Below are 15746 nucleotides of genomic sequence, written 5' to 3'. Positions count from 1 at the left end.
TGCAATACCACCTACATCCACCGGGGCCGTTGCTTCAAGCCGAGGGGTGGGGGCTTGGGGAAATCCCTTGTTGAAAATCGCTGCTCTTTTCTTCCTCTGGCAGTTTAGGCAGAGCCTTTCCCAGAGCACTGTGCTAATTTTGATAGTGCCACCAAATGGCGTGATACCGTACTTGCAGTTACAAACAACAGAAATTCACTGAGAGCAATGCTTGTTTGACAATATAGGGTTTTCCAAGAAGACACCTGTTGGAGTTGGAGTTGGAGGCAGCACCAACATTTACGGAGGCGGCCGCCAACATATACTTCGGGTTGTTGGAACATGAACCTTTGCCTCAGTCTGAGGTGCAGAGCGCTTCAGAGCAGATTTTCATCAAGGATGTCTCTGTTCATTGCTGCATTCATCTTTCCCTTGATCCTGACTAGTCTCACAATTCTTGCCGCTGAAAAACATCCCCACAGCATGATGCTGCCATCACCATGCTTCACTGTAGGTATGGTAATGGCCAGGTGATGAGCAGTGCCTGGTTTCCACCAGACATGACGCTTGGCATTCAGGCCAAAGAGTTAAATCTTTGTTTCATCAGCCCAGAGAATTTTGCTTTTTCATGGTCTGAGAGTCCTTCAGGTGCCTTTTGGAAAACTCCAGGCAGGCTGTCATGTGCCTTTTTACTAAGGAGTGGCTTCCGTCTGGCCACTCTACCATACAGGCCTGATTGGTGGATTGCTGCAGAGATGGTTGTCCTTCTGGAAGGTTCTCTCTTCACAGAGCAATGCTGGAGCTCTGTCAGATTGACCATGGGGTTCTTGGTCACCTCTCTTACTAAGGCCCTTCTCCTCCGATCGCTCAGTTTGGCCGGACGGCTAACTCGAGGAAGAGTTCTGGGGCCTCATGCATAAAGGATTGCGCAGTTTTCATACCAGAAGATTGCGTACGGCCAAAACTCAAAGTACCTACGCACAGAAATATTCACATGTATAAAACTGGTCGTATGCCAGGTCCTGCGCACCTTTCCTTTATAAATCACAATCAACGTGAGATTGAACGAGCCACTAACCCCGCCTTGCCTCCTCCCATAAATGAATATGCAGATGGACTATAAATGTGCTTCTGAGGTCATTTCTTTGTCTGAATTACTGTATTTCTTTGAATAAACGCCCCACCAAAAATCAACATTATTTAATAAACGCCCCAAGGTTTATTCAAAGAAATACAGTAAAATGGCTAAACACGCAAAAAAATTAATCACAGACTGTGAGATTGAGGTTCTGACAACAGAGGTGGAGGCGAGAAAATGTGTCATGTTTGGCGGCCTGTCATCAGGTATTGGCGACAAAAGAAAGTCGGCGGAGTGGAAAACTGTCACTATTTGCGCCCTTTCTTGTTTTTAACCTGTTAGCTCAATGTAAAGTGCATTACAAATAAAATAATAATTATTATAGGGCCTTAAATGCTGTGGGTTCGGAGAACCGGACCATGGCAGAAATTAAGAAGAAATGGTCTGATGTAAAACTTTTAAATTAAGAAACGAGTGGTGGCGCATTGTAACAGCATGGCAACTATATGGTTAGAGTGACATGCATTTCCTGAGTGATTTTGTCGTTCGTTTGACACCCTCAAGTTTAATAGAAGTTATTAAGTGGTGGCGGATTAATCTCAATACCTATATATCATTTCCCGTTTTGGGTTTTGGCATTTTGATGTGATCATCCACATTAATGATCAAACTTTTATTTTTATGTTATTTGAATAGTCAACGTCATAAACGTAGTAGTGGAAACTTTAATTTTGAATGTTTATTGAGTTTTGGCACTTTTCAGTTATAATTCGCCATGTTACAGAGCCAGACAACACTTTCCGTGATGGCCCAAACATTCTCACCGCAAGTAAATCTTTATGCATCGCAAAGTCTGCGTGAAAACCAGCGTATGCAAGCTTTTTGTGCGTACGCAACGTTTATACGAGGCCCCTGGTGATTCCAGACTTTTACGGATGATGGAGGCTACTGTGCTCCTTGGGACCTTCAGAGTGCTGCAGACATTTTTCTATACCCTTCCCTGCTTGTGCTCTGACATGCACTGTCAACTGTGCAACTTTATTTAGATGGATGTGTGCCTTTCCATCAATCAAGTTGTAGAAGCATCTCAAGGATGATCAGTGGAAACAGGATGCAGTTGAGCAAAATTGAGCTTCATGGCAAAGTCTGTGAATACTTATGTACATGTGATTCTTTTTATTTTTAATAGATTTGCTAAATTTTCTACTTTTTTTTTTTTTTTTTTTTCACGAGGAAAATATTGAATTTATTCAATTATGAAATACGGCTGTTACATAATGTGTGAAAAAAGTGAAAACTTTCCAGATGCACTGTAGCTCACCCAGCGTCATCTGTGTAATTTTTGTTCACTCGTTAGTATTGCTTCCTCTGCCATTTTCCCTCTCCTGGGTTTAATCTTGCATCATGCATGCATCTGACCACTCTTCATAAACACCCTTCTAGCCAGTTTAACCACAAAAACGTCAGATGTGTTCTGTGGATTGTACCACAAAAAGTTGTCTCCTTTTTTCCAGGATGCGTGAATTGCAGGGATTGTATTGATTATAAAAACAATAATTCATGCTAGTCAAATGCTGGTTAATGTTGTTAGAGGACATGGTAATTACATTGTTCTAAAATGGGTTGGGAATTCCTAGTGGTTCCGGGAGACAGCCAGACTGTCCTGATTTATGGGTTTTAATTGACAGACACATATAAAACTGCAATTAAGGCATGGGAGCTTTAAGTTCATAGCCCAGTGGCATCTCAACAGCCTATTAATTGTAAAAATGTAAATAAGAATCAGTGCCGTCAAATGTAAATGTTTTTGTTATAACAGGACTTCAGGGCATGTGGATAAGTTTGCTGACTACATGGTAAAAGATGTCAAAAATGGAGAGTGCTTCCGAGCTGACCACCTTCTCAAAGGTAAGCTATTTTTTAACTGATAAATAATTGGATTTATGTATAATAAATATATTTTTGGTATTGTCCTGGCTGACACAGATCAGCTTCTGAAGTTGGAACAAACAAGCCCCCTCTTTCTCAAAGTGTCATCATCCGTCATCACACATTGTCCGTCGTCTTGACAAGGTCATAAAAATTCTGTCAACTAGTGCACAGTGCCCATGATGCAGTCAGTGATAAAGATGTCAGTGAAATATGATTACCTGCACTACAGTGCATAATGCCCATGATAAAATTGGTGGCGCACACACAGATTTCTGGAATTATAGATTGGGCACAGTGCCCGCAATGATGTCAATGACGCACACAAATATCTAGAATTATAGATGGTGCAGTGCCCTTGATGCAAAAACAATGGTGGTAAAATGAAACAAGGGCATAGGTTTGATTTGAGCTTTGCTAGGGACATCAATAGTTCACTAGAGCGCACAGTAGCATGCAACCAAGTTTGAGCGGCATTTTTTTTTATTTATTTTTTTAGCTATATGTATTACAAAATTGTTTCACTCTGCAATTTTTGGTAGGGACAATTTGTGTTTTTGTAGCTTTGGTAGTGACATGCCCCTACTAAATTATACGCCCTGCGCCGTTACAGAGAGTACTGAAAATCTGCTATTTTCAGAAAAAAATATTTTTCTTTTGCATTGAAAGCCTCGTCAAAAAGCTCCTTCTCCTTTACAAAAAACCTAACCAATTTCAAGGATTGGCAGGGGCTTGTCACTGTTCCTTCGAATATAATCAAAGTTGATTATTCCATATCTGCCACCAGTTCCCAGTGGAGGGTTAAAAGTTAGATTTAAATCTAATCAAGTGTTTTTTTCCCCCCCATCACCAAACTCAGCCCATATCCAGAAAATGATGTCTGACAAAAAGTGTCAAGATTCAAAAAAAGCTGAAATGGAAGATGTCATCACTCAGGTTTGCAACTAACACCAATATCGCCTGCAAATATACAACAGACTGTATGTGTGTGTGTGTGTAGACAGTACAATTTATTGACAAAGAAGTACATTTCTCTTTTCAGATGGACAACTACACCCAACTAGAACTGACAGACCTCTTTGTGAAGTACAATGTCAAGTCCCCCACCACAGGAAATGACCTAACCCCCCCCATCTCCTTTAACCTCATGTTCCAGACATCTATTGGGCCAGGAGGGAACATGACTGGGTAAGGTGCAAGTTTGATGCTGCATAACTTTACACCTTTCAGTACCTTTAGTTTTTCTCTAAATGTGACTGTATACTTGCAGCTATCTGAGGCCTGAAACTGCACAGGGAATTTTCCTCAACTTCAAGCGACTTTTGGAGTTTAACCAGGGCAAGCTTCCATTTGCTGCTGCTCAGATTGGAAACTCATTTAGGAATGAGATCTCACCCCGTTCTGGACTCATACGTGTCAGGTGAGGGATTCAATGACTCAGTAACAAGTGGAGGGTAAACCATTTTAAGTGTCATAATTTTCTCTGGTTGATGTGTCTTGGTATGTAGTTTTGGAAGTTGATAATCGAAAATATTATGTAAAGGTTAAAGATTGCGGAAGTAACCAGCTGATCCTATAATATCTTGCCCACAGAGAGTTTACCATGGCTGAGATTGAGCACTTTGTGGATCCAACTGAGAAGATCCACCCGAAGTTCCCCAATGTGGCCGACCTTGACATAATGCTATACTCTTCAAAGGCCCAGACCAGCGGCCAGTCTGCCCACATCATGAAACTGGGGGATGCTGTAGAGCAGGTCAGTAAACTTTTAATAACTCATGTTTCTATACACAGACAATGGGATAAAAAGTCAGTGTCACTGTCGGTATGTCAAAGTTTGCCACAGCCAACCAACAGAGGGCAGTGAAATAGCAGTAAATTGCAAACCAAAATAGAACAGTAAAAATAGCAAATATTACAATAAAGTGTTGAGTGCTGGTGGATATTTAAACCAGTCAAAGTGACTACAGTAACCAATAAGTTAATCATGAAATACATTTTCGATGAGTTTAATGTTGTTGATTGAGAAGCCTGATGGCATGGGGGAAGAAACCTGAGCGGTGCCTGGATGATCCGGTAGGACTCAAAGCCTAGGTGGCTGTAGTCTAGGGCTGTACAATATGACAAATCTCATATTCTGATATAGGTCCTTTTACATCCTAATAACGATACATATCACAATGTTGCACATTTTCTGTAAATTCAATGAATAAATAGTCTGTACAAAAGGACTACATGGAGAGGCCAATTTCTTAGGGTTAGGGTTCACCTATTTTTGGGTGTGAGCACAACCTTTGTTCTCTCACATACAGTATATATTTATAATTTTTATTATTGTTTATTTTCGCGCCCCTTAGTAAAGCTGTCACGATAACTACTTTTTCTTGTGCGATATATTGCACCAAAATTAATTGCGATAAACAATTTTATTGCACACACGTCAATTGTAATTTTCAGTCCATTTTATGCCACTGATTACATAATGACCCCCCCCCCCCCAATTTATATATGATTATATAAAAAAAAATTATATAATCATAATTTGTTATTATAAAAATGATCAGTTGCAATATATTGCAGCACCAAAAATTATTGCCCTCATTTCCATATACCGTGCGATAAGTCAATATATTGACTATCGCGACAGGCCTACCCCTAAGGCTCAGTCATATAGTCAACATAGACAACGTTGATGTCAAAAGGTTCGACATGGTCACAATTGCGTTGTATCTATTGGGATTTATGTTCTGTTGCACGGTTTAGGTTTTAATTAAGTCTTTGGGCAAAAGTGAAGCTACGGTGGCTAACTTGCTAGCCACAGTCACTGACGCACTAAAGTTACTAACATCATGAAAACTCGCGTTTGGGGCCTTTCTACAATAGTACATAATAAAAACAATATACAATTTTTAAAATAGAATTTTAAATTAAAAAATGTTACTTAAGACAATTGAATCAAGTGCAAAATGTCTGAAAGGGGTGTATTTATGTAAATATCCACATTGCCTCAATATGTTTGTGTCACTAAATCAAATGTACTTTTGAAGGATGGTTCGAACCTAATATGCTTTAAGGTGACATGCCTCTGAAGTACCATGCAAAGTTTCACCTTGATATGTCAAAATATGACTGAATTACAGCTGTTTGAACTTGGAACAAATCTGACAATGCTCGCCATTGGAGAATCTGCTTTTTTTATTATCCAGTTATAGAACTTTGTGTAATCCATGCCTGGGAATCGCTCAATTGGCTGAGATGTTGTGCTGGTAATCAAAGGGTTGTAAAGGGTGACATGGAGTGACTGACTGGCTAATGTTAGCCGTTCTAAAATCAGCTTTAAAGTTTAGAACGTAAAGATTTAGTTGATTTGGTTATGTAACGTTGGATAGAATGGTGAACTGGTCTCTCTTATCAGCACACAGCAGGCACATACTGTGCAGTAGGCTAATTAGCAAGCATTTTGTAGCAATTTTGGGAACATATGCAACCAACATGGTTGCAATTTCAAGCCCTGTTCTTGTCAGAATGTTTAGGGTTCATGTCAGGCTCAGTGTTTCCCACACATAGACTTATTTGTGGCGGTGCGCCACAGAATCAACATCGGCCGCCACATATTGCGTTTCATTTTAAAAGGTTTTTAACACTATTCAGGGTAAAACACGCAACGTATTTGTTCAGCTGCATATCCTTTCCCTGCTTTCCCTCCATTTCTCTGTCACGTGTCTTTCTCACATACATACAGTCACAACATCAGCACATGTTGGCAACGATGCATACATACGCTGTTCTAGTAAGACACAGCTATATCAGCGAGCCTTCAGCATTAGTGCCGTAGCTAAAGATCTAGGAAAGTTCAGGCTACTTTTCGCTAGGTACCTACAAACATGTCTTAATTCTTTTGGTGAGAAGTCTCAGGAGCTAGCTACTTACCCGGCGTCATGGAGCCGACCAGTTAAGTTAAGCTAAATAAGTTAGGTTATTTAGGACTAGCATTGCTACCTGCATATGTTGTTGATTTTGTGAAGGTGTGAGTCATTTATCATAATCATCATTATATGTCAGTGGTGCAAACTCGTCACCTTTCGGCGAAATTCGCAATTTTGGATCCAAAATAGGTCATTTGTGTGATTCGTGTAGATCTGCAATAAAAATATTTGTGTGTGTGTGTGGGGGGGGGGCGGTCCTCCAAGTATACTAGTCTGCGATAGCAAGCTGTCATGAATATGTTTTCAAGCCTGTTGTTTGTCAACATGACACGCACGCTTTTTATTTTTGAGTCTTCGGGTCTGTAACTCCCAGAGCCCCAGACATGACATCCGAAAGTCGTGGTCACAAAATGCAAATTTGTAGCCACAAAATGCTATTTTGGGGATAACGACCTAGCCTACCTTTTATTGCGGGCAGTTCAGTTATGTGTGGGGCACATAGGCTACCCAGCGCAAGCTAAAGGTGCAGTCATGGACAGAGATTATTTGATTGTATTGTATTTTAGGCTTGTGAATGACCGTGGTAAAGTTGGTATTCATGCTGCAAAGCCTTTATTTTGTAAAGTTATTAAGTTATTAAAAAGTAATTCTTTATCCAAAATAAACCTTCAAACTTTAATAACTTTTTGGTCATGTGACCTATAATCCTCAAATTCATTTGTGTTCACTGACTATGCATATATATTATATATAGATATAGATATATAGATATATCTATATATTTTTATTTATTTGTTTAAAAATATATATATTCCCCAAGGAGCATGCCCCGGACCCCCAAGGGGGTTCGGATCCTTATCACCTTTTTCATCCCTGATGAGTTTGCACCCCTGATATTTAATATAATAAAGTCCTGTGTAACAAATTATTAACAAAGGAATTATTTTGAACCCGCCCCCCCCGACACCACAATTAGCTTTATAATCTGTGGGAAACACTGCAGGCTAATTAAATAACGGAACTGCAGCAGCATTAAAAACATCTAGACTATCCAGATATCTGGAAAAATAATTACGGATACTATTCGAACAGTAAAATCATGTAAAATTTCCATATGTGGAATTCAACATCACAATTTTTGTGATATAGGCTACGTCTCTGGCTCTGGGAAAGTTGTATTATACTTCTGGTCACAGTAATGCAAAGCTCATTTATTATTAAGGTTGAGTTTGTAATATGTACTTACGGCACTAGACCAGACCTGGGCTTTTTACGGCCCACGGTCCACACCCGGCCCTTTGGCTGTCCCAGTCTGGCCCATGTGAGGTAAATTGAGGTAGGAAATCTGTAGTCTTGAAAGATTATAGTGATTAGGCGATTTACGTATGTGTGCTTACGCAGCCTCACTGACAGTAGACAACGAGTTAGCTGTTGGTTATCCCTCAAATGTCCATTCACGGTAAAAAACAAAAGGTTGATACAGAATGTAGAATTTTTAACAGGACATGTACATCTAAGTCTAAGTATCTTTTTACTGAAGTCAAAGGCAAAGTTGTGTGGTTAGTTTGTGGAGAACAGATCGCTGTGATCGCTGGTCGCTGTGTGAAGGATTACAATTTGAATTGGCACTATGGGACTAAACACACGGACCAATACGAGGACTTGACTGTTGCAGAGTGGGCACGGGCCGCTGATGGTTTGCTAGTTATGCTGCAGACCCAGATGATCACCTGTCAGCTGTCCTTCACATATCTACCTTAGACATTCAACCAACTTCAAAGCACTTGTTCAAGCCCAAGACGGACTGGATGTTTCTCACTGACTAAGAAAAACTGAACTTAACTGGAAAACAACAAAAGCACTTATTGCTTTTGATCTTATGTATTTTAGTCAAGGTTTAAAGGTATGTTCAAAAAATTAAATGACACTTTTGACATATTTTCATAGCCTTATTGTAACATGCATTACCAGTAGCAGCTCAAAACCATAAAAAGTACTGATATATATATTTAAAAAAAGTGTGTGTGTATGTGTATATATATATATATATATATATATTTATTTATTTAAAATATAAACACAATTATGTTCAGCCTATAGGCCCACCACAATGGTCCTGATTTCTCATGTGGCCCTCAAAATTCATTGCCCACCCCAGCACTAGACGGTATAATGGCAAAAGTAGATTTTAGAAATGTTACCTTAAACTTTGTACCAACTCTTTAGTAGAAGTGTTAAGGAAAAATGGTTTCCCTTCCTAATAATCTATGGGTTGTCCTCATTATCAGGGCTTAGCATTAGCACCCACAAAATGCATGTAGAATTTGGCTGTGGCGTGTAACACAGTCACTCTTACCAGCCACTTGAGGGTGGCATTCTATATATGTGAGAAACTCATTGCAATGTGAGTGACACTTCAAGGTACTACCCTACAACTCCCAAGAGCTTTACCTACACAGTGTTAAATTCTTATCCATTTGGTTTAAGCCTATTGCCTTGCGCTTGCACTCCAGTGACTAATGGTGTGAACAAGATAAGATACTATGACAGGTGTAACAACCAAAATGGTGGGTAGAGAGCAAAGGAGTTAGTCAAGCGCTGCTCATGATACACTGAGCCTTACAACCACAGAGCTCAATGTTGAAACACAGTTATGCATGTTTTTACAGAGATCTGGCACAATTTAAACCTCAGAGGACTAAGTAGACTTCAAGAAATGCTGAAAGTGTTTTGAAAGGATTTAAAACACTATTTAACCTAGGTCTATGTCGTTGTGCAGAAAGTCTCTTTAAAAGTATTCTCTCCATCTTTTATAGGGAATCATCAATAACTCCGTCCTGGGATACTTCATTGGAAGGATCTACCTTTACCTGATAAAAGTTGGCGTGGCAAAAGACAAGCTTCGCTTCCGCCAGCATATGGACAACGAGATGGCACATTATGCTTGTGATTGCTGGGATGCAGAGACCAAAACCTCTTACGTAGGTCACTCTGTAGAAGTCCAGTATTTAGCTCTTGTGTTGACCTTGTGGTAAGATGTTGACCTGTTCTCCTATAACTGTGTTAATTGCAGGGCTGGATTGAGATTGTGGGCTGTGCTGATCGCTCATGCTATGATCTTAAATGCCATGCACGGGCTACCAAGGTCCCTCTAGCTGCAGAGAAACCCCTCAAAGAACCCATATCCTTTCGAACTCTTACTACACAGGTTGCACAAGATCAGTGTTTCCTCTTCGCTATTTCAGGAGCTATAATGTACATGCAATTCAGAATCTGCCACAGGAGAAAAGGATGTTAAGGTTCTCAAGTTTTCCTTCATCTTCCAAATTTATGAATTATGATTGGCAGATATACTGTGCAATAAGATCAAATGTATTTTCCAAGGAGATAATTGTCATGTCTTCTGTATAGTGTTAAATCCAAATGTATTGGCCAAGACTAAACTAAATACATTCATTTTCTCCAAATGATAGAATGGTTACTGAAAAAATTAGACCAAATCTAATTATTATTTAACACTAGAAGCGCTGAGCAATTCCCCCCACTTGTAGCACCGTGAGGGGTCAAATTGACCCATAGCTTTACAGACGGGCAATGTTACTAACATGTAATGATTGCTCGATGGCACTTGTTGCACAGAGCAAAGGCACGGTCTTAAAATGAACGTGCCTTTGTTAATCTTTCATTAATTTCCGTGTTGTTAGTCGGTGATTATTTCATTAGTGCGTTTGTTTAGCCCTTCAATCATTCAGCAAAATGTAATTTATTGTGTTATGTCAAACACGTTGCGGGTTAGGCTAGACTGCAGTTGGTCTAGTAGCCCGACGTATCAACATTTTATAGTTGGCTGACAAGATTGCGTTGTTGTTCCCAGTCTAAAGTATAAACACACTGGGACATCATAAACTTTCAATGGTCTAATTAGATCCAGTTATACTAGCAAAACATGTAATGTTCTTTATTTATTGTTACAACACGGTCCAAGTATTGCAAAAATTAGAGCAACGTATAAATTGTCTGGAAATTCTAGGCTATAAGACTTTTGTGATGATAGATTGTTGATGTTTAGCATATTCAATTTGACAACTTTTGGAATGACAAGACACAGTGGATAATATGTCAGAAATAATATCAAACTGGTTGTGAATGTGTACTTGGTTTTATGTAGGCTATTGTATTACTGTAACATTGGGACTCCCGTTTCAAGTGTAGATGGCAGCTTACATAAGGGCAGTAGCGCATGTAAAACTAAAGTTGCATTTGATAAATCAAGTAGGCTGCCTATCTACTACAACTAGTCTGACAGATAATTTAGAATAGCCAAAGTTTCATTCCCTTTAAATCTACAGACTAAATAGGTTAATGTTGGGTACTGCATTGTGCACAGGGTTTCTTTTTTTTGTTGAACTGGTAACCCGTGGATGCATCTTCCAGGCTGTTTGAAAGATACAATCCCACCCCCGCCTAATGATCAATCGCATAATTGCGTGAATCAATTAATTTGGGCTCAACAGTTCCTTCCAAAGGTGTAGCTTACTCAAATCCAGTTACCCAACATTCCGAGTATCCATTCTGATAGGCCTACTAATAGCCCAAGAATACCGTATTTCTTTGATTAAACGCTGCGGTGTTTATTACACAATGATCATTTTCGGTGCAGCGTTTATTTGGGGCGGCATTTATTCGAGGGTGGCGTTTAATTATAGGTGTGATTGACTTTTTTTGAGGTATTTCACACTGTTCCTTAAGGTCTCTGAATAGGGTATATAACATTGGTTGGGCTGAAAATCATCAACACTGTTTTTAACAGATTGACTAGATTTCATTTTAAATTACGTTAGTCGTTTCCACTTCTGTTGTCGAAGCAAACAGGATCGCCTGAGGTGGGTAACGTTAGCACTACAGCTTAGCAAATAAACTATTGTCATTCAACTCAGCTTCAGTTAGCTCTAGCTATCTGTCAGTCAGGAACATGAAATAATGTTAACCCCATTGCCGTTAAACTAGGCCAAATCATCACACATTCTACCTATGCTCTTGTTAGCAAGCTAAACAAGTTTACATGCCTACACAACAGCTAGATAGCGGAAACACCTATACTGTAGGTCAGAGGTCTTCAACCCTGGTCCTCAGGGACCCCTTGTCCTGCACGTTTTAGACATTTCCCTGCTCCAACACACCTGATTCAAATGAATGGGTCGTTATCTACATATGCAGAAGCCTGTTAACGACCATTCATTTGAATCAGGTGTGTTGAAGCAGGGAAACATCTAAAACAGGGTTAGGGTTATTTTCACGCGGTTTGCTTTGCTGCAAAGGTCATACATGTGGCAATGAAGGAATTTTCGCCTTTTTTTCTTTTTTTTGCATGAATGTTTGCACAAACAAGAATTTACTTTGGCAGGGAGGTGCATACATTAAACATATAGGAATATTGAAACTTAAATATGTGGACTAACTATACATAAGGACCAAAGTCAAGCTAATACTAAGGGGGGTCTAGCTAATACTAAGGGGAATACAATTAAATATAAGTAGTCATAATTTACAATCTAACCTAAAAAACAGATTGTGCAACAGAACGATACAATAGTGCAAATTGCAATGTGTAGGGTGTCATTGTGCAGCTTGTGATTTAAAGTCAGTGAGAGTCCTTGGCCTTGTTAAAGTGGCCAACAGCGGATGGGAAGAAACAGTTCTTGTGGCGTGAGGTCTTGATGGACCGCAGCCTTCTGCCGGAGGGGAGTAGCTGAAACGGAGTGTCCAGGGTGGGAGGGGTCGGCCACAATCTTCCACGCTCGCCTCAGGGACCTCGAGGTGTGCAGATCCTCGAGGGAAGGCAAATTGCCGCCGATCACCTTCTCAGCTGTGCGGATGATACGCTGCAGTCTGCTCTTGTCCTTGGCAGTGGCAGCAGCGTACCAGATGGTGATATAAGTAGTGAGGATGGACTCAAAGATGGCTGTGTAGAAGTGCACCATCATTGTCTTTGGCAGGTTGAATTTCTTCAGCTGCCGTAGGAAGTACATCCTCTGTTGTGCTTTTTGGTGAGGGAGCTGATGTTCAGTTCCCACTTGAGGTCTTGGGAGAGGATGGTACCCAGGAAGCAGAAGGGTGATGTGGGTGTGTTCTTCCTGAAGTCCACAACCATCTCCACTGTCTTAAGAGCATTGAGTTCTAAGTTGTTGATTTAACGTTCCGTCGTACGGTTTATGTTGAAATGAATTATTTTCATGAACAGATTGACAAAGTTTAGGCTGTGGCAATGGAGCTCAGGTTAGAAGTCACTACAGTAGTCAGATAGTTTCACCTATTGAAAGACTTTTAATTTAAAAATCCTGTAAAGTGGAATTAAAAACAAGTTTCAAGTTCACCACACATCAGAATAATGTGTTATAAACTACCCAACCAAATTTGAATAAAAAAAACAAAACACTGTCAAGTATGTTGAATTAGGCTTTGAAATCGTAAGAAAATCAAGTCTTCTCTGTTCGAGACTGGGAAGGCGTGTCGTCTGAAGGAGATGTAGCTTGGCCCCCTCGCTGGAAGGTGCTGCCTCTCAACTAAGCTACCTACGACCCAGATAAAGGACGCTACGTCAAGCCGAACAAACCTGTATAGAATTAGAATGTATTTGTTCAATGAGTGAAACATACAGATGCATATAACTGAAATGTTCCCCTGAGCTGTAACACAGGAGTAAACATTTACAGCAGAAACAGCAGACAGTGAGCTCTCCAACTAGCGTCAGCACATTAGCTACCATTTCACCAAAATACCATCATTCTACACCAAGTAGCCTAATATCAAGTTAGCGGTTTGCACTAACTCATAGCAGAGATACCTCTGGAAAGGTTATCTAGTTTAATTATAACAAGCACACAAAACTGAGTGATGAACTGCTGGTGGAGGGGGATGATCCAGGTGCGACCGGAGGATGAACATTTCATTATCAATAGGGAACTTAAATGGCGTTGCAGCGCAGCTGGAGTTCTTGCATCCAAGAAAGATGCTGTTGCTCGGTGGTGGGAGTCTGACTTGCCATAGACACCTCAATTTACCTGTTCCATAAAGCTTTAAGATCAGTGACGTAAGACTGACTTAGATAGCCCGTTGCGTTATGGGTAAAATCAGACACTTCGCGAAAAAAGAAAAGATGGCGGACACAACAGCGACACTTAACGGCGAAAGATTGATGCATTTAAACTAGTGCTGTCAGTTTAACGCGTTATTAACGGCGTTAACGCAAACCCAAATTAACGGCGTCAATTATTTTATCGCGCGATTAACGCTCTTTTTGGCCTAGCAAACTTTGTAGTTTTTTTTCACATGCTGTTGCAACAACTACCGACGTTAGAAAAACTACAACACCACACCGGATCTAGCTAGACCGGAAACAAAACAACAGGCACGCCAAACACTCGTTTGGCTTGCGAGCTGGCTAAAGAGTAGTAGCAGAGCCCGTTTACGGATATTAAACATTCTCTGGTAGTAGGCTAACGTTACGTTTTGAGTGGATGACGAGCGCGAGATGCCGAAATGGATGCCAATAAGATTCTGAATGGAAAGTTTGCTTTTAAAAAGTTGCCAAATGGTTCTATTGACAAGACCAGTGATCTGTGTGTTTTGTCGTTGTAAACTGAGCTATCATCGCAGCACGTCCAGTCTGAAATACCACTTGATGGCCAAGCACACAGCTGATGCGAATTCTCTGCCCCCTCGTCAAAGCCAGGCGATTGCAATGTTGTTTTCAATAAAAAAAATATTTGCACAAAGCAATCCGAACCACTTTTCTATGTTGATAAGAGCATTACAATTTGAAAAAAGATTGGGACAAAAAGAAATCAGGGACATTTAGAATAGATAAAAATGTGCGATTAATTGTGATTAATCGCGAGTTAACTATGACATTAATGCGATTAATTGCGATTAAATATTTTAATCGTTTGACAGCACTAATTTAAACCTTATGAAAACCTATATCTGTAGGAGGAATACAGTATTGAAAAAGTTGTATCATTAACAAATAGTGTATGCATTTTTTATAGGGCTGTGAAATGATTAACTATTTTAATCAAATTAATCACAGGTTTCTGTGGATTAATCATGATTAATTACATATTACCGATTTTCCGAATTTGTCATTAGTGTGCGTTTTTGATTTTGCGGTACCTTGATGTTCGAGTCACCCGTTGCCACTCGCAAAACTTTGGTGAACCCCTCGTCCTCAACTATATCAATCGGTCCACAGCTTTTTGCAATACATTTGGCAACTGTGCTAGTCACCTTGTCACAGGCAGACTTGGTGAGGGCCCTACGCTTTCAGTGAGGGTAGTTTGGCGCATTCTACTTGAACTCCCCTCGCCGACCAAAGCATGCTTTGCGTTGAGTTGGTATAGGTTACTTTAGGCTGGTATTGCTTCGGTGAAACGATAACACAGTCATTTAGCATTGTCATTTAGCAGACGCTCTTATCCAGAGCGATAACGCCTTCCTGTGTGCATATCACTTTGGTTTTATTGGATGTTCCATCTTAGTTTTTTGGGAACACAAACTTCTCATCCAGAAGTTGCAGATTGGGTGGAATTGTGGTTATATTACGTTAAATGCGTTAAACAAAAATAACGAATTAATCCTGTAAAATTGAATGAACGCGTTATTTTTCACAGCCCTAGTTTTTAAGCTTCTTAATTTAACCCCAACGCTACTTCCATTTATCAACAACAACGCAGATGGCTGGTGCTAGCATCAATAAAGTGAGTTATGTTGTCATCTACTCGTTTAAAAAAACATTTTATTCTGCGGTAAAGCAGAACCCCCGTAAAAATGTTCTG

General features: G+C 40.0%; 1 protein-coding gene and 1 pseudogene across 1 annotated transcript in view; one reads left to right on the top strand and one right to left on the bottom strand.

Annotated features, from left to right (window-relative positions):
* gars1 (glycyl-tRNA synthetase 1) overlaps positions 1–15746 on the top strand; it is a 37610-nt gene that overhangs the window by 6757 nt on the left and 15107 nt on the right. Inside the window, exons 5-11 of the mRNA XM_084702869.1 lie at positions 2877–2965; positions 3846–3922; positions 4029–4174; positions 4257–4406; positions 4580–4742; positions 9729–9893; positions 9986–10094. Of these exons, the coding sequence (XP_084558995.1) occupies positions 2877–2965; positions 3846–3922; positions 4029–4174; positions 4257–4406; positions 4580–4742; positions 9729–9893; positions 9986–10094 (899 nt within the window). The remainder of the gene's footprint in view (positions 1–2876; positions 2966–3845; positions 3923–4028; positions 4175–4256; positions 4407–4579; positions 4743–9728; positions 9894–9985; positions 10095–15746) is intronic.
* On the bottom strand, positions 373–2388 carry LOC146276210 (uncharacterized; annotated as a pseudogene).

The sequence above is a fragment of the Hypomesus nipponensis genome, chromosome 8, assembly GCF_054491055.1.
Source record: "Hypomesus nipponensis isolate SF chromosome 8, ASM5449105v1, whole genome shotgun sequence".
Taxonomy (NCBI): domain Eukaryota; kingdom Metazoa; phylum Chordata; class Actinopteri; order Osmeriformes; family Osmeridae; genus Hypomesus; species Hypomesus nipponensis.
This window is presented reverse-complemented; position numbering and strand designations above follow the sequence as displayed.